This window comes from Carassius carassius, chromosome 30, assembly GCF_963082965.1.
Source record: "Carassius carassius chromosome 30, fCarCar2.1, whole genome shotgun sequence".
In the NCBI taxonomy this organism is placed as follows: Eukaryota; Metazoa; Chordata; class Actinopteri; order Cypriniformes; family Cyprinidae; genus Carassius; species Carassius carassius.
The window spans coordinates 6,331,898-6,355,700 of record NC_081784.1 but is presented as its reverse complement, the minus strand read 5'-3'; the positions used below and the strand labels follow the sequence as shown (position 1 = coordinate 6,355,700).

The following is a 23,803-nucleotide window of genomic DNA, read 5'->3' as shown; positions in this document are numbered from 1 at the left end:
CTGCTGGCAACAACCATTATCACTCAGCGCATGCGTCGATCGGTCACGTATTATTTCAGGAAGTAGACGCGGTTCACACGTGTCTATCAGGCAAAAGCATCGAACCGGATTTTAGCTATTTTAAAGCTGTGGATGTTTTTAGCTCAAAAGGGCTAACGTTAGTAAGAAAATGTCTAATTTTTTGATAAACACCCTTTTGTCCCACCATCCCGATCCCGAGGATTTGTTCAGTACGTTGTGCTGGCCAAGCACATCACGCCCCGACATAGAGAAGATTGAAGCTCTAACTATTTTGATCAAGGAACTTTCCAGTAAATCACAAGAGGAGCGCTTTATTTGTAAAGTGCAGTCAGTGTTATGGAACCAGTGCATGCCACTAATGCAAACGATCTCCAGTGCAGATGATGGAGGGAAAGATATGCTCAGTGCTCTCTGTGGACTCTTTGCAGTGTGTGTCAGTACCTGTCAGACCCATGATGTACCTGGGAAGGTAAGTCACGTTCTTCTGCCTGTGCTGTTGACGAGAGATGATAGCAACCATGAAACCAGCAGGTTTGACGTGGATGTTGCCATTGAAGTCACTGCAGTGCTGTTATCCAGCATCTCATATGACAGAGACATCATCTCCAGGACCTTGTCCTGCACCCTTTGCTGTGTCAAAGACCTCTCTGACTCCGTAATCTCCAAAATCATAGTACGGATCTGGTTCACCATACTCAAGTCCTGCGATAAAGACGCTGAATCCGAAGTCCTACAGCAGATATGGGATGATTTACTGTCATGGCATCAGAGAGATCATACAGAATCAGTATCAGCTCTGGTTCTGTTGTGTCTCACTGCTCTCTCCGATTACCTCTACTCATCTGAAACCTCTCCGACCCGGCCGGACCCTAGAAGATCTCAAATGTTTTTTAGGGCAATTCAGGCCGGATTGACCCACAAGGACAGTGTGACCCGAAAACGGGCACTTTACATGCTTACAAGGTGTGTGGCACTGTCAGAGATCAGGAAAGATGATGTGTTTACTAGCAAGGAACCTAACACGGGTAAGACAACATGCATGGTGTGGAAGAGGTTTAGGATTTCTAGCAATGTTCACATATGCATCTCTCGGATCTCTGCAGATGAGATCCTGTTCAGATGGACTCCAGAAAAAAAGCAGTTGCTGAGGGAATTCTGGGAAGATTATGCTCTAGTATTAGAGACTCTAGAGGAAAACCAGGTAAGAATAACTTTATTTTGGTTTTCAGATTCACATAACCCAACTAGTTGTGTTCAGAATAGAAAAATTCATTTTGAATGAATGAATCTGTATATTTGCCTTATTATCGAGAGCATTGCGTTAGCAGCACAAGGTTGTGGGTTTGATTCTCAGGGAACACGTTAGATAAAAACTGTTTGCTTGAATGCACTGTAAGTCACTTTGGATAAAAGCGTTTGCTAAATGCATAATTTTATAAATGTAAAATGTATAGTGGAAATAAATTTATATTTATTAATTTTTTTTTATAAAGATTCACGTGATTCGACCTGTACTCAACAGGATCGACATGCTTGTTGAGACAACGGCGACTGACATCCAAGGTTGGCCACATTACTTTCATGGCAGCATTTGCCATTATACAGTTTTCTGCTGACTGGCCTTGAATCTCTGCTTAATCTTGTTCCCCAACTCTCTCCATCCTCAGGTGGGCTGTTTTCTCCATCCTGGCTGCTGTGTGTGTATCAGCGCATGTTTCACAGTGAGAACAAGGCAGTTATGAAGGAAGGAGTCAATCACCTGTTAGAACTGAAAGCACTGCATCGTCCTGCGTTTGCATTGGCATTCTCACAGGTATCCATCCATCCATGAATCTGAAGATAATAGGATGTTATTCCTTATGAGATACTGTAACGTAATACTCTGTTTAACCCAGAAATATGTCACATTATGAGATAAATACAAATCTTAATAATGAACATTCTTGTGGTTGTCAGTTTGTAATCGGCCCTCTCATGGATGTTCTTGCAGAGAGCTCTCTCTATCACAGGTAACTGTTGTCTGGTATTACATTTCATACTGGATAAAGTTGTGTTGTTTGGTCTGAATCCTAAAATGCTTGTTTCCACAGAGCACGACAGCAGAATATTAGAGATTGTCCAGAGCTTGGAGTGAAAGTCCAGATGTTCATGGTGAATTTCTTCAAAAGTTTGCCAGAAGAGAACAGAGGTAAAGAGATCCCGTTTTTGTTTGCGGAAATGTTTCGGTCTCTGTGTTTTAGTTTAATCTATAAGACCATGAAAAAGACTCCAGGATGTTTTATGCTGATCTGAAATGTGCGGTTGATGTTGTTGTCGTGACCAGGTTCAGTGTTGCTGCAGCTCGTTCAGCGGTTGGGTTCACGGCACTGGTGCGCAGTTCCTCTGCTCTTTCTGTCCCAGGCTCTGTCCTGTCTGTCCCCCTGTCCTTTACTAGGATCTGATGGACTTCATGCATTCAGGTACAAACTACTAGCTTCTGGAATCCAGTGATCCTGCCATTGGAGAAATGTAGTGAGTGTTAATTACAAATTAAAGGGAGAGGTGCTACTGTTTTTATCTATTTTAAAGCATGCATGATTTTAGAATATTTTGTTTTGCATTATCATTACTTCTAAATAGACAGAACTGCCTATGCATTACAATTTGACCAAAAAACTAAATGTAACAATTTTACTAGTTGGATCCAGCATACATGTGAATCCTTCAGTGCTGTTTAAAATGCATGCTGTGATGTGAATTGACTGATTTAATTGGTTGAGAGAATGTCCAGAGTCTGATCTATGAGATCCGACTAGACAAAAGAATGTATTTGTTGCAATAAATTTGTAAGTCACATAATCTGCTCGTGTTTTTTTGTGTTCAGAGAAGTTCTGCGCTGCACTATGATCACTCACCAGGTTCTTCTGAGAGGAGCTTCACAGTGTTTTCTGCTCCGTGCTGCTCTGTGTCTGACAGATGTGGTACTGTAGCTTTTCTGCTTCAAATCCCTAACCCTGCATAAAGCCTGCCATATGAAATAATAGTCAGATTATTTGCTTTTTAAAGTGACCCTATTATGGATTTTTGAAATTAACTTTTTTGTGTAGTGTGTAACACAGCTCTAAGTGAATGAAAACATCTTGCAAAGGTTTAAATCTGAAAGTGCACTGTGTATAAAGCTACTGTCTCTTAAAAGAAAGAGTCGACTCTGAATCATTAAAACGAGTCGTTTTTAAAACGAATCCCGAGCCATTTTATGGTGACGTCAACAATAAACATTAGTTTGGAAATATGAATCGTTGAGCGAATAAGCAGTAACTTTATACACGGGAGTCGTTGAGCAAATAAGGAAAAATAAAAGGCATATTATAAGAGAATGAAAGTGTTTTTTGACATTGCATGCATATCAACCTGTTGTTGGGGACAAAACCAAAATATTAACCTTTCATCACCCATAATAGGGGTACTTTAATGAAAAAGTTTAATGAACATTCAGGCAAAAGTTTTTGTATGTGTTTTGTATCATATAAGTTAATTTTGTATGATATTACTGAGAATATAGAATGGAGGAGGAAAAAAACACACCTCAATTTTATTTTTATTTGATTGAAAACTGAGCAAAAATATTTCATCTGGTGAATGTTATGTGGGCAAAATGTAAGAAGTTTTGATGCTCCCAGTTTGAATATGCCCTAATCAAAAATTAGGTTTTAGTGTCATTTTCTAAAAGTTTTGTTTGAAATTCAAGATTATACAGGTTTCATTCTTTTTTATGATGATTGTGTTAAGTCATGATGGCTCATTTAACCGTCAGAAGTGATATCTGAATGGGTTTCTTGTTTTTGACAGTCAGCGGTGTCTCTCGATGAGATATTTGGTTTTCTTTTACATTTTCGAGCTGACGAGTCTCTATGTCGGGGTACAGCACTTTGGAACAAGGTAAACTTAAAGTCTTTGAACTAAACCAGAATTTATAAATCTTGCCCAATCCCAAAGTATTTAATCAGAACTAATGTTCACAAGACATTTAACTTTGCTCCCATCACAGCTGTGTAATTGGCTCCAGGCTAACGAAGGCTGTTTTCGTTTGACCAATGGCGATCCGGGCTCCTCTGAGGAGCTTCACGCTGAAACACAAAACAGAGATGGAGCTTCTATATTGGGCTACATCCAGCAGCGCCTGAAGACCTTTCTCACGGTTCCAGCCAGCTCAGGTGAAATGCAGCACAACTTTTGAACAATATTGGACTTGTTGCTACATTAACATCTTTTACTAATTCTGGAACAACATAACTGTCGATATCTGCAACTGAAACAACCCCAGTTTGCATACGTTTGATTTTTGAATTTTAAGGTCAATATCATCTACCCAATTTATATAACATGGCTCCAAAACATTTTCCACCATCTCACTGTTTTATTAAGATGAATATCATCTTTAGTGTGTATATTATTTCTGCTGGCAGATCAGACAGGAAATCTACCTGATCCAAGTGAGGCCGAGCTGCTGGTGCGGACTTTACTGCTGACAGCCGACCTTCAGCAGACCAGGAGTGAGGAACCCGGTCTAGAACTGCTTCTCCAGCCCCTTCTGGACGTCTTGCAGAGACTCAGCACTAATGTCTATCTGGTGCTGCAGAAGACGGACAAGAGCCTGCAGTTACTGCTGCGCTTGCTGCAGCTGCATCGCAGACGCTCCGACACAGAGAAGGAGAATGGTGCGTGTTGTGTTTGAGAAAATCAGACTAACATGCCAAAGTATTGAAACTAGTGTGTCTGGATGTTTTGTAGAGGATGTTGTGGCTGTTACGCTAAAGACGCTCTTGCTGTCTGTGGTGGAATCAGTGCAGGAGTTTCTGCTCAGAAGGTTGAGCGGGGAACTGAGAGAGGTGAGTGTTTTCATGCATCACATATAATCCTGCTGGAAAAAAATTAGGCCCGGTAGGCGAAAACTGGGTTATTGCTGGTTATTCCAGGTTGGTCTACCATCACTAAGATGGTCTGCCAGTTCGAAACCTGGTCCGTCGACCACTACCATTTGGTTTGGCTGGATTTTTGGGGGATTCATCTCTTTTCTCTCTCTTTCTGTAGTTATGTGATGTGGAGAGGTCTGATCTTTATCTCTCAGTATTAAGGGAGCTGGTTCTCACTTATTCCACTGTGTCGTGGTACGGCTCAAATCTGCAGCAAAACTACATCCCAAAACTCACCACAGACTGCCTGAGGATCCTCGGTGAACCCTCTGAACAGGTGCAGCACTCCGCATAGTCTAGATTCCTCAGACTCTGTTCATCATGATTGCATGTTTGATACAATTACCATGCGTTCACTACTGTTCAGAAGTTAAGAAAGTTATTCGTGCAAGTAAGCATTCATTTGGTCCAAAGTGGTAATGGAGACATTTATTATGTAATAAAATATTTCTCTTCGTCAAAGAATTGATAAGAGATTTTTTTGGAGTAATGATGCTGAAATTTTAAATTTGCCGCTACATGAATACATTTTAAAATGTGTTCGACTAGAAAAAAAGTTGTAATAATATTTAACAAAAGAAAAAAACTTTGATTTATTTTTTTTTATCAAATAAAACCAGCATTTATGAACAAGATTTTTTTCCTCTATTCCTCTATTATATATATATATATATATATATATATATATATATATATACTATATTAGTGCTGTCAATCGATTAAAAACTTTAACTAGATTAATCACACATTTTTTCTGTGATTAATCGCAATAAAAAAAGAAATGTTTTTGTACGTTTTTAATATATTTTTTTATGTAATAATTTCACAGTTAATCAAATTAATGTAGAAACAACACAGACAGTATATTTTAAATACTTGTTTAAATCATGTTTACTCCTGCCCTTCCTGTCTTAACAGTTAGGAAATATACAGAAATTTAATAAAGTTATCAAAGTTATATGCAGTCTGCACTGCATAAACTATAAATTAAATAGTTAATCCATATTAAAGCTACAAAATTTATTTAGTCAAGAGCAGCGAGTCATTTTCTCTGTTCCCTTTGTTCTTTAACTTTACTGACAGGAAGCTTTATTGGCTGCTGTCCCTTTTAAGAGCAGACAGACAATCGGATCTCACCGTTTATATACTGTCTATGGATCTCGCCTCATTCTCTCACAACTCTTTTTGTTCATTTTAGACTTTATATAAATCATTTAAGATTGGTCTTATGAGGATAATCGACAAAACTGGCACTTTGGGATGTTTATTGTTAGTTCAAGCGCTTAAGAGAACTGGATTCTGGTGCCCTGTACGTGTGTGTGTCTGTGTGTGTGTGTGTGTGTGTACACGTGTCACATAAGGGCATTCACAGACAGCGCATTCTCTTTTGTCTTGCCGCGCTTGAAATGTTTAAAAGCATTTAAATGAATAAGAGCGTGATCATATAATGTAAAGCTAGCCAATGGATGGCAGAAAATACGGATGTTGCGTTAATTGCGTTTTTTTATATATCTATTAGATACTATAGATTACTCTTAAGCACATTTGTAAGTGGATGGTAACTTCTGATGGAATGAGATCTCGACTGTGTGTTTTCTAGAATCCATCTGTGTCAGGGCAGGTTCAGAGAGTGGTCAGTATGGCCACACTTGCACTGTTGTGTGACATGGCTGATCGAGGTGTCCTGAACGACCGTTCTGAGGCCATGAGAGCGCTTCACTCGCTGAGCGACTACTTCTACCCTTCATCATCTCAGCATCTCAACCATACATTACTGAAACCCACAACTGTGACAATCAGGTCTGGTCAAGCTCTAAAAATATATTTATACATTTTTGCTTGCTGTTGATCTTTGAATTAAAATAGAGGATAAATTTAGTTCGAAGTAAGTTTACTTGTGGAACATTATCACTTCTTCATTCATGAGTTATGTGTGTTTCTAACAGTGATCCAGTGGACAGTGGCGTCCTGAAAGACTGGGGGCGAATTGTGGCCCAGTTTATTCGAGATCAGTGGACGTGTCTGAGTTTTCTGCAGAAGTCTGCTGGGACCCCTCGGGATCCTGTGGCGTCTGTGGTCCTGAGGGCTGCTGTGGATGCTCTAGCATTACTGCCTGGTCATCTGGTTCTGCCGGTGCTGGACTTCATGGCATCCGTCGTACCACAGGTGGGCCGCAGTTGCATCTCCTTTAAGTTAGGATCTTATTAGCTTTGTTTTATTAGCATTTCATATTTAAAAGGATAAATATATGTTCTACTCTCTTCTAGGTCAGTCAGTGGATAATTTTAGTCTAGGTTTTTTGTGCCAAACTATTTTCAGTAACACATTATATTAAAAAAATTTCATATATATATATATATATATATATATATATATATATATATATATATATATATATAATTCATTTATTTTTGATCATGTGATGATGTGAGTTCAAACTGGTGTTTAGTTGCTGGGTCTGTTTTCTCCACCAGGTGGTGCTGTGTGATGAATCTCTGTGCATTGTGGCCATATGTGCATCGTGGAAGGCAGTTCAGGCTCTGAGCACAAACCCTCATGATTTCTGGTCCACACTGCAGGGATTCGTGCGCTTAGCTTTTCACCGGGGCCTTCTGCAGCTCACAGAGGAACAGAATCCCAAAATCACAGCCTGCATACAACAGGTCAGGGAAAAACCTGAAAGACCTCTTGTGCCATTTGTAATCCAGAAAACAACAACATGTAGCTAGTTTATATAATAAAAGCGTTCTGGTTTTTGGCAGATTGTGACCGAGCTCATGGAGTTGGCACAAGTCCGATCAGGAGTGTTTAATGTTCTGATCCAGCATTGCTGTGAGACATGGCTTCCCTGTGGGGCAGCAGAGGGTTTCCAGACAGACGCTGTGTTCAGTTCGGCTCTCTTACACCTCGACATCCTGACCGAGGCCTGTGTGTACGGCCCAGTGTTCAGAAGAGACCAAAGGTGAGTGCACAGTAAAAACAACACATGAAAAATATTTCTCTCAACAGTGTTTGGCAGCAGCGTTCCTACTAATAAAGAAACTGTAAGTTCATCTGCTTCAAGAACAGCCTCGCTAGTAAAAAATGACAAGTTGCTTTAAAGTTGCTAAACTATTTTACTGATAAAATCATCAGAGCAGTACTAACAACCTGTTTCTGTGCATAGATATGTGTTTGTGTGTGTCTATACTATATGTGTGTGCATTTGTAAGGGAGAGTGGGAGAAAGAGAGTACATGCTTTCCATAATAATAAAACATAATTTTTTAACAAAAACATGGAAATAATACGTTGTTTTTATTTTATTTGTTTACTGTATTATTTATTTGCTTGGTCGTCAGTGTTATGGGTTTTGGTTATTTTGCTGTTTTAGGCTGTTAGGATATTTGAAATAACTGAAATCATTTGGCAAAGTGATCTGGACATGTAATATGGTCAAAACCTATTTGGAAGTATACTTGAAATTATAAAAATAAAACATTTTATCTTTTGCTTTCAGGCTTGTTCAGGAGGTTCAAAGTTATGTTGAGCAACTTGGTGATAGTTGTGCAGCAAACACAGCTGTCAACAGGTAAACCACAACACTAACTGTTTGTAATGCTTCTAAAAGAAAGGAACATTTTGGGGGGAGGGAAATCATTAAATATTCTTGAAAAAAATATTGTTGCTGGGGTAACCGACAGGTAAATGACTATACAGCTTAAATTAATGATGCACATTTTAGGAGCTGACACAATTAACTGTGGACTTTTACAAATGTGGTACATAACTGCTTGAATCAAAATATATTCATTCATTCTACTTTTGCTCAAATACTTTGGCGCTGATTTACATCTATTATTCTGAATCTCATTTCCAGTGATAACAGGGATGATCAGTTTCCTCGAGTGTGTGTTCTGGCTTTCCTCTGCCGCTTGAATCCATCTGATCAGCTTCACCAGCGTCTGATGGAAGAGCTTGTGCAGCGACTACTGAGAAAGGTTTGTGTTCTATTCATAACTACGGCTCTTATTGGAAATTGGATGATTAATTCTTAAAGAAAGCACTTCCTGGAAACAGTAATTGTGTGTTTGATTGTGTTTTGAATGGTTATTGCATGTGTTTTTGATTAAGGTTCACTCCTTTGTCTCTGTATTCTTTCCCTCAGGATGCCGAGATTTCGAAATCCAAAGTACGTTACTATAGCAACTCCATTCAGCACAGAGTGAAGAACCGCGTGTGGCAGACGCTGCTGCTGTTACTGCATAAACTCAGACCGGTTAGATCTCTACACCAACACACCACACGCATGCATATTAATCCACTTTGTCCTAGAGATGCTTTGATTTCAAGCTTTTTGGCCAGTAGCAATTCTGCTATTATTAAATCACTATGTTGCTTCTGAATTATGCTTTTAATTAAACACAATGTGATTCCCCCCCTACAGAGAGGTACAGTAGTACTCATTTCCTCTAAATATTACTGATTTGAATCTGTTGGATGTGTAACCGGCCTGCATTGTAAGACAAGTTATATAAATGATAATTATTAAAAATAATAATTAAAGCTAATAGGGATATTTTATAGAGGTTATGTTTGAACTGCTAAAGTAATTTTTTTTACCAGTTACAACAGAACATTAGAAATACAAATGAGTTACAATAACCTAAAAAAATCTTGCTACTTGATACGACCAAAATATTGCCTGTTCAACAAAAAGTATGCACATCCAGCAGCAAAAAGTTCAATAATGCTGATCAACCACAAAACCATTCGCAAAATGGAAGAAGTTGCAACACAATATATTTATTGCAAGTTCTCACTAACAGGGATGTTTTGAGCCATATGGCTCTTAATCAGACAAATATTGTTTGCTAAAATGTCATTACTGTTGTTGATCAAATGCAATGTGTTTAATCAATCATTTATTTTATTTAGTGTAAAAATAGCTATGATATAGCTATAATAAAGCAGAAAAGTAATAAATTCTGTTAGTAAAATGATTGTTATATTCAAATTCTGTGTACACAGTTTCAAGTTCAGCAGTCTATTTTGATGTTATCTGTCACAGGAGTTTGTGTCAGAGTGTGTGTTGAGTCAGGTGTGTGAGGCCGGGTTCTGCAGTAACCAAGCGTCCGTCAAGTACCTGATCGAGTGGACCCTGATCCTGGTCCTCCACCAGAACCCATCTCACATCCAGAACCTGTGGAACTGCTTCAGTCTGGTGAGTCTGAACTCATCAGCACACAAACTTAAATCTACAAACAGATGCAGCATACATAAAGATCAAATCCAGTCCTGAATGCTTCACGATTATTAACTCACTATTAGTGGCATTTAGAAGAGTAGGAAAGATTAAACTAGGACAGGAGAAGTTTTTTTGAACGTCTTTTAATTATCTAGATATGTCTGTCATTTTCTTCTTAACCATGCAGTTATTTGTTTCGCAGGATCACGAGAAGACAAAAACAAGCATATGCACTTTTCTCTCTGTCCTTGTGCACCTGAATGTCCTCCTCCCAAAACTGCAAGATAAGGTGCAGTTTCATCATTTGAATCTGATTTCTTCTTCCTGTGAGGCCAGAACATTTTAAAAGGTTAACTGTATTGCTGGTGTCTTTCTCAGGAGGTGCAGTGGCGTAGAGCTGTGGAGGTGAGCCTGCAGTGGTGTTTCAGTCATAATTTCAGCATCCGTCTGTACGCCCTGCTCGCCCTTAAAAGGGTGTGGGAGCTGGAGGATGCCCGTGTCCTCCCGGAGGAACACCTGGGCGGACTGACCACAGTGGTTCAGGCCTGTTTACATCAGGCTGAAGCTATGCAGAACACCGGGTGAGAAATGTTTCACTCTTTAACCCTATAAACCCTAGATTTTTTTTTTACTTCCTTAGCAAGTAAAAGGTAATACAATTTAAAAAAAGTCCCCCTTCAGGTCATCGTTCACATGTCTTTTTGATGTGAAATTTTTACAGCTTTTTATAAAGTAAACATGGCATTGATTTGATCATAAGCATTTAAATATCATCTTTCAAATATTATTAGGAGTAATTTATGTAATAAAAACATTTTTATATTTTATATTTACATTTTTATATTAAGATGTAATTGATTTACGTTTATTTACATTAATAAGTCAGAATTTCATCTTATTTTTTTGTAAGATTACCTGCACCAAATTGTCTTTTTGTGCCACTACTATAGAAAAATATAGAGCTCATACTCAAACAGGGAAAAACACCCTTTTATTCATAATATATGAGCCATAAAAGCCTGATGTATCAAATTTGTTACTCAAAAAAGCTTTTTTTTCCCCAATAAACCAAACTGTTATAGCATATGTCAGGCTTTATAGTGTTATTAGAGCTGTGATCCTGAGTTATAGTGACTTGTAGGACTGATTTTCCAGGGTTCTCTTAGATTCTCATGAGAAACCTGGAGATATCAGGGATTTTTAAAGATATTTTTTCCCCCACAGAAATGCAATGAAAAATTGGTCTAGAATCCAGGACCATTTCTTCTTCAGTGCTTTTAACCCAATCAGGGACTACAGTGTTGAGGTGAGAGCTTTCTCACACTCACTCACTCTCACTCTCTCTCTCTCTCTCTCACTCACTCACTCACTCACTCACTCACTCACTCACTCACTCACTCACTCACTCACTCACTCACTTCCACCCTGAGTGTATAATCTGGTCTGTGCTGTTATGAACCAGAGGCATCACATTCTCTGCTTCCCCAGACAATATTCCAGATCTTTCCTCTCCTCTCGGAGCTGGCAGAAGATGAGTGGCTTCCACTGTGGAAATTTGAATGTTTTGTTGACTTCCCGATCGATGCTGCCCTGCCCTTGAAGAACCCTGTGACAGATCTCTGTGAACTCCAGCCCTGTGACTGGATCCAACAAGACAAAGGTGCTCACCACATGAGGGTGGCAGAGAGCTGGAACCACACCACACTTCTGAAAACACTCACTATGTTTACATGTGCACCATTAATGCCATTATTTTCAATAATGAGAGGATCCGCGAACTTGCGTAACTCAGCACTTTGGCATATTGAGTAGTGAGGGGATTCTTGAACTTAAACACCTCTGATTGCCCATTGCGTTTAAGAGATCAACAGATAGGTCTGTGATTGGCTACACTGCTCAGCACTGCAAAACATGTTGTAAATAGAAACCTTGGAAGCTCTCCTGAGCACAAACACAAATACGCTTTTGCCAAATCTGTTTCACCAATTCATAGTTTTCAGTCATGTGACTGGCTAGACGACCTGGCAGGCAAAACATCCATAGAACTGCAGCACAAGCCTGTCAATGTTCTATCATTTCCCATCCGAAAAAAATATTTAGATCACCTCTCAAAAGAATAAAACCAAGATATGTGAACAAAATGCAATATTTGGTCATTATCAATCCATATAAAGAACCTACTTCAATCTTTCAATCACTAAAAGCAGCGGTACGTTCTAAAATGTTTAATGTGAAAACACTTAAAGTGCACAGTGATATTAAACACTGCGATATTAAAAGATCAAGTTCAGTACACAACTTATTGATGATGCTTGCTTTATACAGGCAAGCAAATGAGCCCGGAACATAAACGCGATGCGCTAAATGGTTAAGTGTTTTAATAATGGTTTTCTATGGGAAAATATTTAATATTAAACTTGGCGCATTGTGTTTATATTCTGGGTTCATCCGTTTGCCTGTACAAAATATGCCTCATCAATACAGTCTGAATTTGGCCTTTAAATATCACTGTCTTACTACATTACTACTTGGTGCAAACCTCATAAAAAGAACTGGCGGTCAAGGGAGGAAAGCCTTGTTTTTCCCTCCATGTGGGTGTCACATGAAAACTATGAATATCCTACTTTTGCAGCCTCAACTGAGGGAGCTTTTGTCTTCGTTTGACGGTGCTTAGCACCCTACAACACCCCCATAAACCAAGATTGCTTTAGAATAATGTCACTGAGTTCATACATAATGTGAAGAATACGTGGCATCTGTGTGCATCTGAGCACATGCGCACTTTGGCTAGAGCAGTAATAATGTGATTAAGGCATTTACATGCCTGTTTATTGTGATTTTAAAATTGGTTTACTCCACATAGTTTAACGCGATAATTGTTACTACTGTACTTCTATAAGCATTAGTCCTCTTTGTCAGCTCTCATGTTCAGTTTGTTACAGCTCCAGCTAATTTGTTAAGAGAAAGGCGAAAGCATTACGATATTTGAAATGTTGATTCAAATTTTAAAAAGTTTTATGTCCGACAGGTGGTTTGGAGCAGGAAGAGCGCTGGGCAGAAGTTCAGAAGAAAATCACCCCGTGGAAGCTGAGTGTCCAGGAGCAGGAGCCTGAGCTCATGGCCCAGCAGAGAGCAGCCCGCCTGGGCAAACTCACCAGCAACCTCCTGGTGGTCGCATCTCTCATTGACAAGCCCACCAATCTGGGCGGTAAGACAAATAAATAGACAAATTATTATCATTATAGTGAATTATAGTGACTTTTATTAAAATTGGCATCTTAATTTTTTTCATTAAAGTGACATTATTATTATTATTATTATTGGTATTATTCCTTTCAATATAAATTTGTACAAGATGCCAGTTTTCATAAAGTTGCCTTTTTACTGTCCTTCTGTGTATACGTGCCAGACATACTTATAAATATACTTCTGTTCTTTTGCATTGTGCTCCATCGACCTATTTTTAACAGAAGAACACATCCTGTGATGGCCTTTATTCTCCTTGCAATGACAAATATTGCAGCATCTCACATTGTTTACATTAAATTTGGTCTTAGTTTTTTTTCCTGAATGTCATCATTGCAACCATAACAGACATTCAGCTCAATCGTCATTTCTGAGTCACCAAGCAAATCAGTTTTAACACAAGCTCATTATAAAAGGCTCATTCATTTCATTCAAACATTCTGCACACACCGGTTATTGTTGGTTTGATTGGCATATAGTTTTCATTCATTCAGTTTTATATCAGTCACATTTCATGAATAAATATTGATGCACGCAGTTGTGTTTAATAAGACTGATAGAAGAAACCACTGATGAGTTTAATATTTAAACTGTCAGCCACGACTCTCAAATGTGAATGCGTGTCTTTTTTTTTTGTATACGTGGTATTGAAAGAAGTCTCTTATGCTCACCAAGGCTACATGTATTTGATTTAAAAATACAGTAAAAACAGTACCATCGTGAAATTATACTGCAATTTAAAATAACTGTTTTCTATTTTAATATGTATTATAATGTAATTTATTCCTGTGATGGCAAAGCTAAATTTTCAACATCATTACTTCAGTCTTCAGTGTCACGTGTCCTTCAGAAATCATTCCAATATGCTGATTTGGTGCACAAGAAACATTTCTTCTGAAACAGTTGTGCTGCTTAATATTTTTGTGGAAACCATGAGACTTTGCTGAATAGAAAATCGAAAAGAACAGCATCTATTTGAAATAGAAATGCCTTGACTGTCAGCTTTTATCAATATAAGGCATCCTTTTTTTAATGCATTAAGTGCACGCTACTGTTAAGACCATCATGGCACTAAACTGCAAGTGTTTGTGTGTCTGTTCCAGGTCTGTGCAGGACATGTGAGATTTTCGGAGCCAAAGCTCTGGTTCTGGACAGTCTGCGACATGTTAATGACAAACAGTTCCAGGTCCTCAGTGTGTCCTCAGAGTTGTGGCTGCCGATGCTGGAGGTGTGTGTGTGTGTGATCAAATCCTATTCAAATCCCTAGAGTGAATATATCTGTTGCTTAAAATCTGATCTGACACCAATCAGAACTGTAAAAATAGTGACTCTCTACATACAAGTTTCAATGCTACACATTGTTTGGTAAACCGCCCATAAACTGACACCACTGGTAGAGTCATGTTGCTGAAACAAACAGGGCGCAATTCCATTTGGTGTCACCAGTGGTGCTGAAATTACACACTGCACCTTTTAAGACATACTCATATTTTCATAGTTGTTCTGAGTGTGGGCTTAAACAAGCCTAGAGATGCTATTCATCATAATCATGTATTACATCAGCCAAATACACACACTACACAGAAGCATCAGAAGCTGTAGCCTGGTTCTGTGGAGCAAGATGTAGAATCTGATTCGTTGCACTGATTGAATCTGTCATGATTAATGAAGCCCTTCAGAAATGTCAAGTTCTATGCCTTCGTTTTCCAGGTGAAGCCTGCCGAGTTGTCAGATTTCCTGCAGCTGAAGAGGAGAGAGGGATACTGGGTAATCGGTGTGGAGCAAACATCCAACAGCCAGAGTTTACGAGATTACACATTTCCTGAGAAAAGCCTCCTACTATTGGGGTAAACCAACACCTCCAATTTACTGTACAAATTCTGTCTGTACACTCAAAAATATAGATTACAATCATATTAGGAAATGCCCTACCTAAGTACACTGTAAAAAATCATTGTAATTGGCTGTACAATTGAGCTGAATCTTGTATAAAAAAATTGCTTTAATTAAAAAAAACTGTTATTTTGATTTTAAGTTAAAATAATTGGAGAAAAACAAATTCTGACATGATTTACTGATATCATTTTTAACAGCGTAACTATAGTAATATTTGCCAACCACATTTTGAATTTGTAACTTTTTGGTTTGATATATTGTTATCTAATGCAAAGATATTTATACATTTTTAAAGATCAATGACCCTTATGATTAAGACGATGAAAAGGAAGCAGTTTAAAATACATGATTTTAAATGTCAGGTTTTTAGAAATACTAATACTTAATATTTGTATTTTTAAATAACATTTTAATACATATTGAAAAACTCAAATGACCCTTAATTGTTCAATTGATGTCATTTTACATGAATGCAGCACACAAACAAGTGGTCTTTGATTTGATGACTTGTTTAGAAGGCCAGGATAGTCTTTGTGAAGGGATGTGAAAATAGAAGCATCTCAGTGTCCGCTGACAGTCCAGTTTAAAGGGTTAGTTCACACAAAAATGTAAAATGAGCCCATAAATTACTCACCCTCAATTCATCCTACAGTAGGTACATATGACTTTCTTCTTTCATACAAATCCAGACAGGGTTATTAAAAAAATGGTCTTTGGTCTTTCAAGCTGTTTGATGCCATACAGCAGAGCGGGTATTGCACTGTATCGGTTCATGAAAAGTTTAATAAAAAGTGTATCCATTAAAAAATGTGTCTCACACGGCACTGGGGGGTGAACAAAGGCCTTCTGTAGCGAATCGATGGGTTTTTGTAAGAAAAATATCCATATTAAAAATGTAATAATCACTTTAATTTAGCTTGCACTCACTGTTGAAAAACAAAAGATTCCGGGGGAATTACTTACGATGTCAGTCTTGTGGTTGCGCCGGTGAGTCTCGTGAAAACCAATGTTTGTTACCAGGAGCAAAGCAAAATGTCCTTACTTTAGCAAAGGAAAACCATTCTCTGCTTGGCTTATATCAAAATCCTCCAACATTCTTCTTTACAAATCCTCGTTTTTTACTTCTAGTTAGTGATCGTTGTTTTGTTTTGATCTCTCCGCTTTGTTTCTGGATTTTCATATGCAAAGCTGACCTTGTATGTCATTCTCCGAGTACTGTGAGCACAAGCTAGATTAAAGTGACTATTATGTTTTGAATATGGGTATTTTTCTTACAAAAATGCATCGATTCGCTACAAGAGGACCTTGTTCACCCACCTGAGCCATGTGAGAAATTTTTTTTTTATGGATGAGCTTTCTATTAAACTTCTCGTGGACCGATGCAGTGCAGCACCCGCTGAGTTGCATCAAACAGCTTGAAAGATAAAAGACAATTTTTTAAATAACTCCAACTGAATTTGTCTGAAAGAAGAAAGTCATATAAACCTAGGATGACTTCAGGGTGAGTAATTTATGGCTTAATTTTCATTTTTGGATGAACTAACCCTTTAATGTTATAAGGGTAATTGATGTGTCTCTCCCTGTGAGTGTGTGTGAAGGTGTGTGAATTACTGCATTATTATGCCTGATTATCCCACTGATTCAAAGCTATTGAGCAGCAGTTCAAGTCAGACTTATTTAAAAGCTTGGTTTATTAGTTCAATCAGCATCCGTACACTGAGCAGCAGGTCTAAACAGCATTACTGACTTTCATATTTTCTACACTGTTACAGAATATATTTTAAAACCCTGTACTATCAAAACAATTTTATTTTCACTTTAGTTTCTTTTACTTTAAATGTAAGCTTTTAGGTCAGCTAAAACTTAACAAAATAAACTTTTTGTAGATATATTAGCCTTTCTCTTACAGGATGAGAGTGCCAGTTTAAGTCAGACTTATTATTAAAAAAATGTAAACATGTTCTGCATTTTTAAAGAATGCATAGAATTGAAATAATATATGTTTTAAATGACATAATTATAAAGAAAATAATAGTTTTATTTAATCATTTCTATTTAAGATTTTTGGTTATCCATATGCTAGTGTACTTTAATAAAAGTTATTAAAATGAACATAGATATACATATTAAAATGTAAAGTCTTTTTCTTTAAGAAAGTTTTTTTTTTATTATTTTATTCAAATATATGCTAGAGTAATTTTTAAAGTTGTTTAACTTTTGTTAGATTTACAGGTTAAAATGTACAGTCTTTCTCCTCCAGGAAAATGAACTAAAAATATCTCCTCTCATCTTGTTTACAGAGTTGTATTCTAAATTTTGCCTAAAAATCAAGGTTCATGTTTGTACTTCAAACAGTTATTGGTCTGAAGTTATCACACATTTGTTCCATATTTCCTTTGAAGCAAATACAGGAACCAAAACTGCACATTCAGTCATTTCATGGCCAAATAAGCAGAGACTGCTGTGCTCTTCTTGGTAGCAGAAAGCATAATTAAATTAGCCTGATGCATGACCTGATGCATTGTGTTTGTGTCTGTCTCTGTACAGTAATGAAAGAGAAGGCATTCCTGCAAACCTGCTGCAGCTGGTGGATGTGTGTGTGGAGATTCCTCAGCACGGCATCACTCGCTCCCTCAATGTGCACGTGAGCGCCGCCCTGCTGGTGTGGGAATATACCCGACAACATTTAAGACCGAACACTGGGTCATAAAACAGCAGAAAATATCTGTCAGTATTTTTGAGATGTTGCATTGTACTAATTTTTTCTAAGGAAGAGTCATGTTTATGCAAATCAAGTAAGCCTTAAAAGGGTTTTTGCTTGACAAGATTCTCCAAATGTGAATAAAACGGCAGTAAACCGCACACTGTCATCTTTTGTTCCTTTTCCTCTCATTTGAGTCTTTTTTTTTTTTTTACTCTGTATTTTATTTTAAAGTGATGTTGGACGTACTTGTATATTATATTTTAAATGAAATATTTTAGTATTGCTTTAAATTTAGGTAAAATAAAATTGTTTCAAATGCATTTCAAGTCAAGTCAATTTTATTGTCACAGCACGTGCCTTGGTGATTGAAATTCTTGGAAGCGTGCTCCAGAAATTGCAGAAACAATTTACATATAACCATACAGACTTCAACAGATGAAAATGTGCAATATGCACATACATATAGTCAGTACACACAGTGTACTATTCGACATACAGTTAGCACTGCACATTATACGCAATATGTACATACATACAGTTATCACTACACATTATTATACACTATTCACATTATGTACACATTCTACATTATGTAGACATGTGTACGCATAAAACGCATAAATTGAGACAAACTTATAAAGCATTTGTCTCAAAATGAGTGACTTGTTAATAAAATGAGTGACTTGGAAAATGTAATGCAAAATTGACAATTAATTACATCCGTAACCACTGTAAGCCCTTGAGAAACTAACCATTTGTGTAAAAATTTTTACCATTTTCCTAATTGAGATTGTAGATAGAGTGTCAATGGTCTATTTGAGAGATAAGTGGCGGTAATGCATTTATAAGTCTGTGATCCGCCGTAAAGCAACAAGAAGACGACAAGTCAGGTTTGAGTTTGTGTTCTACTGAAAAAACAAAATCACCTACATCTTGGATGCCCTGGGGGTAGCAGATAAACATATAATTAAAATTTTTGGGTGAACTATTCCTTTAAATTGTATTAGTATTTTAAAATATGATTGTTTTTACTGTATTTTCCATCAAATAAATGCAGCTGTGCTATATTAAACATATTTTTAAAAATGCAATTTTAAAAATCTTAATTATTCCAAACGTTTGACCAGTAATGTAGTATATTATAATAGATATTTATATAAAATGTTTTTAAAAAACTTATATAGTCTGTATACAGTTAAATTGATAATTTTATGTTCATTTGAAACAAATGTTCAGAAATGATTCATTTTGTTTATGCGTTTCAGGGTTTTAAAGCAGATATAAAGTACTTATATGAATTTTTCAGTAAAACCTGTTTTAATTTTTAGCTTTTATCTGACTTTTTAACTTGCTTTCTCTCTTTTTTTCCTTTTAGGTGGGCCTTCTTACTATGTGGATGAACTTGAGGTTACAGTTTGCTTTCTGTTTATTGTGGCTTGTCATGTGAAAGCTACTTGGTTTTACATATGTTAAATGTTTGTGACATTTAAGACAACAAATTATATGATCACATATATCTTTTAAACAGGCAAGGTCAGGATGAGCTTCTGTTACGTTAGTCTCATGCCAACATTTGCTGCCTGGTCTATGTTCTTCCATTATAAGTGCTTTACAGTAACCACATTTCTTTGTACTGTCAGTCATGTGTATGAATCCGATGACCCATTTGTGTTTTCAGTGCTGCCAAAATGTTCCTCTTTATTCCTCCTATACCATCTTTAAACATGGATTGGAACATGGATTTGTACTAAAAAAAATAAAAATCTATTTCTTCCCTGATGCATAATTGGCTTTTCTCATCAATCAAATTTTGTCTGAACATATCTTCTATTTACTTAAACATTATTCTACAAATTCTTTTGAACCCATTCAGTTGGTCTCTTTGAATTAATCATGTTCAAACAATCTATTAATTCAAACAATCATAAGCTTTTTTGATATTCTTAAACAGAAGAAAATGTGAAGTTTTACAAGGCAGGTGGTAAAACAGTCAAAGCAGTCTATTAAATTGAAATTTTCATTTATTTGTGTTGTCATTTTCCTCAAATGTGATCAGAATGCGTTTCAGTGTAAAAATCATTCCTTACAAAGGTTTACAATAATATCAATATAATAGCTATAGCAGTAATTCCAAAGGAATACATTATTATATTTATTGTTATTGTAACAATGACAATGGGAGACAGTGCTGATGAGATCCTATTGCAAATCAAAGAAAAGCCAGTGAAGCCATCATCTAGCATTTATTGGCATTTTCGGCATGCATTTTTCTGTAGAAATAATTCCTTTCCAAAGGAACAGTCCGTAAGGATAAAAAATGCAATGCAGTGTTCAAGAAAAACAGGCTTATGAAATGATGGATGTTTTGTGTATGTAAAGGTGGCGTATCAGTTCCAGTCACCACTTTTTGAAAAGCACATAGTGTGGGTGCACTTTTCAGAAATGGTCATACATTCACAGGATGCTCACGGCAGCCTTTATGTTAACACAACTCACAGAAGATTGCCTTTTCGAGTTGCCAGTACTGCCCTTGAAGTGTCCTCACAGTGGTTAGCATGTGACTCAGAAACAAATGTGATGGAAACAAAGCATAGCTTCAATATAAACAATCTGGATGCTGTTGTTAACCCCACAAATATCTCTGTTTATATTTTAGGAGAACTTTGTATGAGGCATTTGCACTGTACCAGCATTCCAGCCAACCTCAGCACCACGGTCTTCTGATGCTATTCCTGGTTCGCCCTTCCACCCAGACCTTCGAGATTGCAATTATCCAGAACATCTTCATTCACAGACTTGGAGAGGAAATCCCTCAGATGCACCTGTTGTAATGTAGATCTTTGTTGTGCAAGAAGACGGCACAAGTAGCAGTTCTTAATGTCTATATTAATGTATGGCACATGTTCTAATGGGCACTCGCAGTGATTTGTGCCAGTGAGAGACACAATGTAAGCTGTAAAGTCACAGATGTGATTCTCTGAGCTCCGAAGAGAAGTTAAACAATCTCAAGACCAGAAACTAATCTTTATTGTGGAGACATTGGTTATGTGGGTCTCTTGGAGGCATGGATACATCTTTCCTTCATACCTATACCTGTAGCATGATGCTCATGGTTAGTGGAGTAATGATGCCTGCAATTGCATTACTGCAACTGCAATTTCCTCCTTGCAGAGGCAGGTAGCAGTGCCATTAAAAAGATTGGAAATAACACAACCTGGCCTTGACGTAACAATCAGACATTTTTCAATATAAAAAGACTTAGATAGCAATCAGTCTACATATATATTAAAATATTTTTATATATATCAGGCAAAATAAAAAGGTTGGAGTAGCTCTAGTCTAGTGCATAAAAAATAGAATCTTCCATCCACTGAAGATACCACAACAAGTGCTCCCAGTGTAAACCACTCCACTGATTGTAATAATAGCCATCTAGTCTTACATAGATGCATGTAATCCAAAGTTTTCTTACTTTTCTGTTATTTTACATTCAAGTTTTAGGCCTATAAAAGCCATGTGGAGAATAATAAATATATAAAAATAAATTATAATACATAATTTACATTAAATTACAACAGTATATAAAATAAAATTGAAATATTATTACATTAAAGTTAACATCTTTTTAAATAAAGTGTAAAAAATGAAAGCTGGGCTGGATTTAAGGATGGCCTATTAACACTTAATGATTCAATTCATGGGTCAAATTTGAAGGTGAAAGTGACAAAGTCACACTGCACACACACTGCAGCGCCCAGGGAGCATTTGGGGGTTCAGTGCCTTGCTCAAGGGCACTTCAGTCCTGGTATTGAAAGTAGAGAGAGCGCTGTACATTAACTCCCCACACCTACAATCCCTACTGGCCCAAGACTCGAATTCACAACCTATGGATTACAAGTCCAACTCTCCAACCATTAGGCCACGACTTCCCCTATAAACCCATGGATCAGTAGTTTGAGACCACTGCTCTTGAGTTTCAAATAAAGACCTAAATCATTGTTCAAATCCACTTACAGTTGGGAAAACTGCAAAAAATGCTTTCAGACAGTTTTTGATATAATGTGCATTATGGTACATTATGGTCTATGGAACCTCGTTGACTGAGAAATGTTATGAATGAATGCTTGTCCTAGCATCATTCAGTCACTGTATGGCAGAAGGTGAGTGCGTGTCAGTGGGAAAACGTGGACATGGAGGTCCTGGCTCGTCGGGTCCAATTGAGTCCTGAACTGGTTCCAGTCTCAGCCGTCTCAGCAGGCTGTTCCCGCTTTCTGAGTTTGGTGCCGAGCTCAATCAAACACTGATCCCAGTCTTCTGGTAACAGCAGCATCAGGAAGCCCAGACAGATGATGAACACAGCGATGAGTCGCACTGTGTTGAAGTGGATATCACAGGTGTACAGGTCCACCACTGCAACACCAACCATACACACATTAAATGGTTAGTTCATCGAAAAATCATAATTGTGTTATTAATAAATCACCCACATGTCGTTCCAAACCCGTGAGACCTCCGTTTATCTTCGGAACACAGTTTAAGATATTTTAGATTTAGTCTGAGAGCTCTCAGTCCCTCCATTGAAACTGTGTGCATGGTATACTGTCCATGTCCAGAAAGGTAAGAAAAAACATCATCAAAGTAGTCCATGTGACATCAGAGGGTCAGTTAGAATTTTTTGAAGCATCGAAAATACATTTTGGTCCAAAAATAGCAAAAACTACGACTTAATTCATCATTGTCTTCTCTTCCATGTCTGTTGTGAGAGAGTTCAAAACAAAGCAGTTTGTGATATCTGGTTCACGAACGAATCATTCGATGTAACCAGATCTTTTTGAACCAGTTCACCAAATCGAACTGAATCGTTTGAAACTGTTCGCGTCTCCAATATGCATTAATCCAAAAAATGACTTAAGATGTTACCTTTTTTAATGTGGCTGACACTCCCTCTGAGTTCAAACAAACCAATATCCCGGAGTAATTCATTTACTCAAACAGTACACTGACTGAACTACTGTGAAGAGAGAACTGAAAATGAACACCGAGCCAAGCCAGATAATGAACGAAACATTGACTTGTTCACGAGTCAAGAACCGGTTGCATCGGTTTTCGGATCACCAGTAGTTCTTTCGGACAGTTCGATTCACGTCTGACAGAAACGGTTCTTGACTTGTGAACTAGTCATTATCTGGCTCGACTCGGTGTTCATCTTCAGTTCTCTCTTCACAGCAGTTCAGTAAGTGTACTGTTTGAGTACATGAATTACTCCGGGATATTGGTTTGTTTTAACTCAAAGGGAGTGTCAGCCACATTAAAAAAGTTAACAGCTTAAGTCATTTGTGGATTAATGCGTATTGGAGGCACGAACCGTTTAAGATGACTCAGTTCGATTTGGCGAACTGGTTCAAAAAGATCCGGTTACATCGAATGATTCGTTCACAAACCGGATATGACAAACTGCTTTGTTTTGAACTCTCTCTCACAACAGACACGGAAGAGAAGACAATGATGAATAAAGTCGTAGTCTTTGTTTTTTTTGGACCAAAATTTTTTTTGATGCTTCAAAAAATTCTAACTGACTCTCTGATGTCACATGGACTACTTTGATGATGTTTTTCTTACCTTTCTGGACATGGACAGTAGACCGTACACACAGTTTCAATGGAGGGACTGAGAGCTCTCGGACTAAATCTAAAATATCTTAAACTGTGTTCCAAATATAAACTGAGGTCTCACAGGTTTGGAACGACATGAGGGTGAG

The 23,803-nt window shown here is 37.4% G+C and overlaps 2 protein-coding genes across 7 annotated transcripts in view; one reads left to right on the top strand and one right to left on the bottom strand.

Annotated features, from left to right (window-relative positions):
- Positions 1 to 18: 18 nt before the first annotated feature.
- tarbp1 (TAR (HIV-1) RNA binding protein 1) lies at positions 19 to 18,365 on the top strand. The gene is made up of 29 exons (XM_059517113.1): positions 19 to 1,046; positions 1,125 to 1,222; positions 1,515 to 1,584; positions 1,689 to 1,834; positions 1,978 to 2,030; positions 2,112 to 2,209; positions 2,345 to 2,480; positions 2,885 to 2,981; positions 3,850 to 3,939; positions 4,049 to 4,214; positions 4,467 to 4,718; positions 4,792 to 4,889; positions 5,092 to 5,250; positions 6,574 to 6,773; positions 6,920 to 7,139; positions 7,448 to 7,636; positions 7,736 to 7,935; positions 8,472 to 8,543; positions 8,832 to 8,952; positions 9,120 to 9,230; positions 10,023 to 10,175; positions 10,402 to 10,488; positions 10,578 to 10,780; positions 11,424 to 11,505; positions 11,688 to 11,859; positions 13,228 to 13,407; positions 14,549 to 14,673; positions 15,156 to 15,292; positions 17,889 to 18,365. Exons 1-29 carry the CDS (start codon positions 170 to 172, stop codon positions 18,049 to 18,051), a joined length of 4,755 nt encoding a protein of 1,584 aa, XP_059373096.1. The 5' UTR covers positions 19 to 169; the 3' UTR covers positions 18,052 to 18,365.
- A 2,745-nt stretch (positions 18,366 to 21,110) lies between these two features.
- Positions 21,111 to 23,803, bottom strand: part of LOC132110475 (solute carrier family 35 member F3-like) — a 51,878-nt gene continuing 49,185 nt past the window's right edge. For all 6 annotated transcript variants that reach the window (XM_059517107.1, XM_059517108.1, XM_059517109.1 and 3 more), the window contains one exon: positions 21,111 to 22,455. In XM_059517107.1, coding sequence (XP_059373090.1) covers positions 22,217 to 22,455 — 239 coding nt within the window. In that variant the 3' untranslated portion in view covers positions 21,111 to 22,216. The remainder of the gene's footprint in view (positions 22,456 to 23,803) is intronic.

Bases quoted from the DNA above. Each gene is read 5' to 3' on its own strand.
- tarbp1 (XM_059517113.1), top strand. From the start codon at position 170: ATGTCTAATTTTTTGATAAACACCCTTTTGTCCCACCATCCCGATCCC. The intron at 2,031-2,111 runs GTAACTGTTGTC...TTGTTTCCACAG, and splicing joins GAGAGCTCTCTCTATCACAG to AGCACGACAGCAGAATATTA. The intron at 7,936-8,471 runs GTGAGTGCACAG...TTTTGCTTTCAG, and splicing joins GTGTTCAGAAGAGACCAAAG to GCTTGTTCAGGAGGTTCAAA.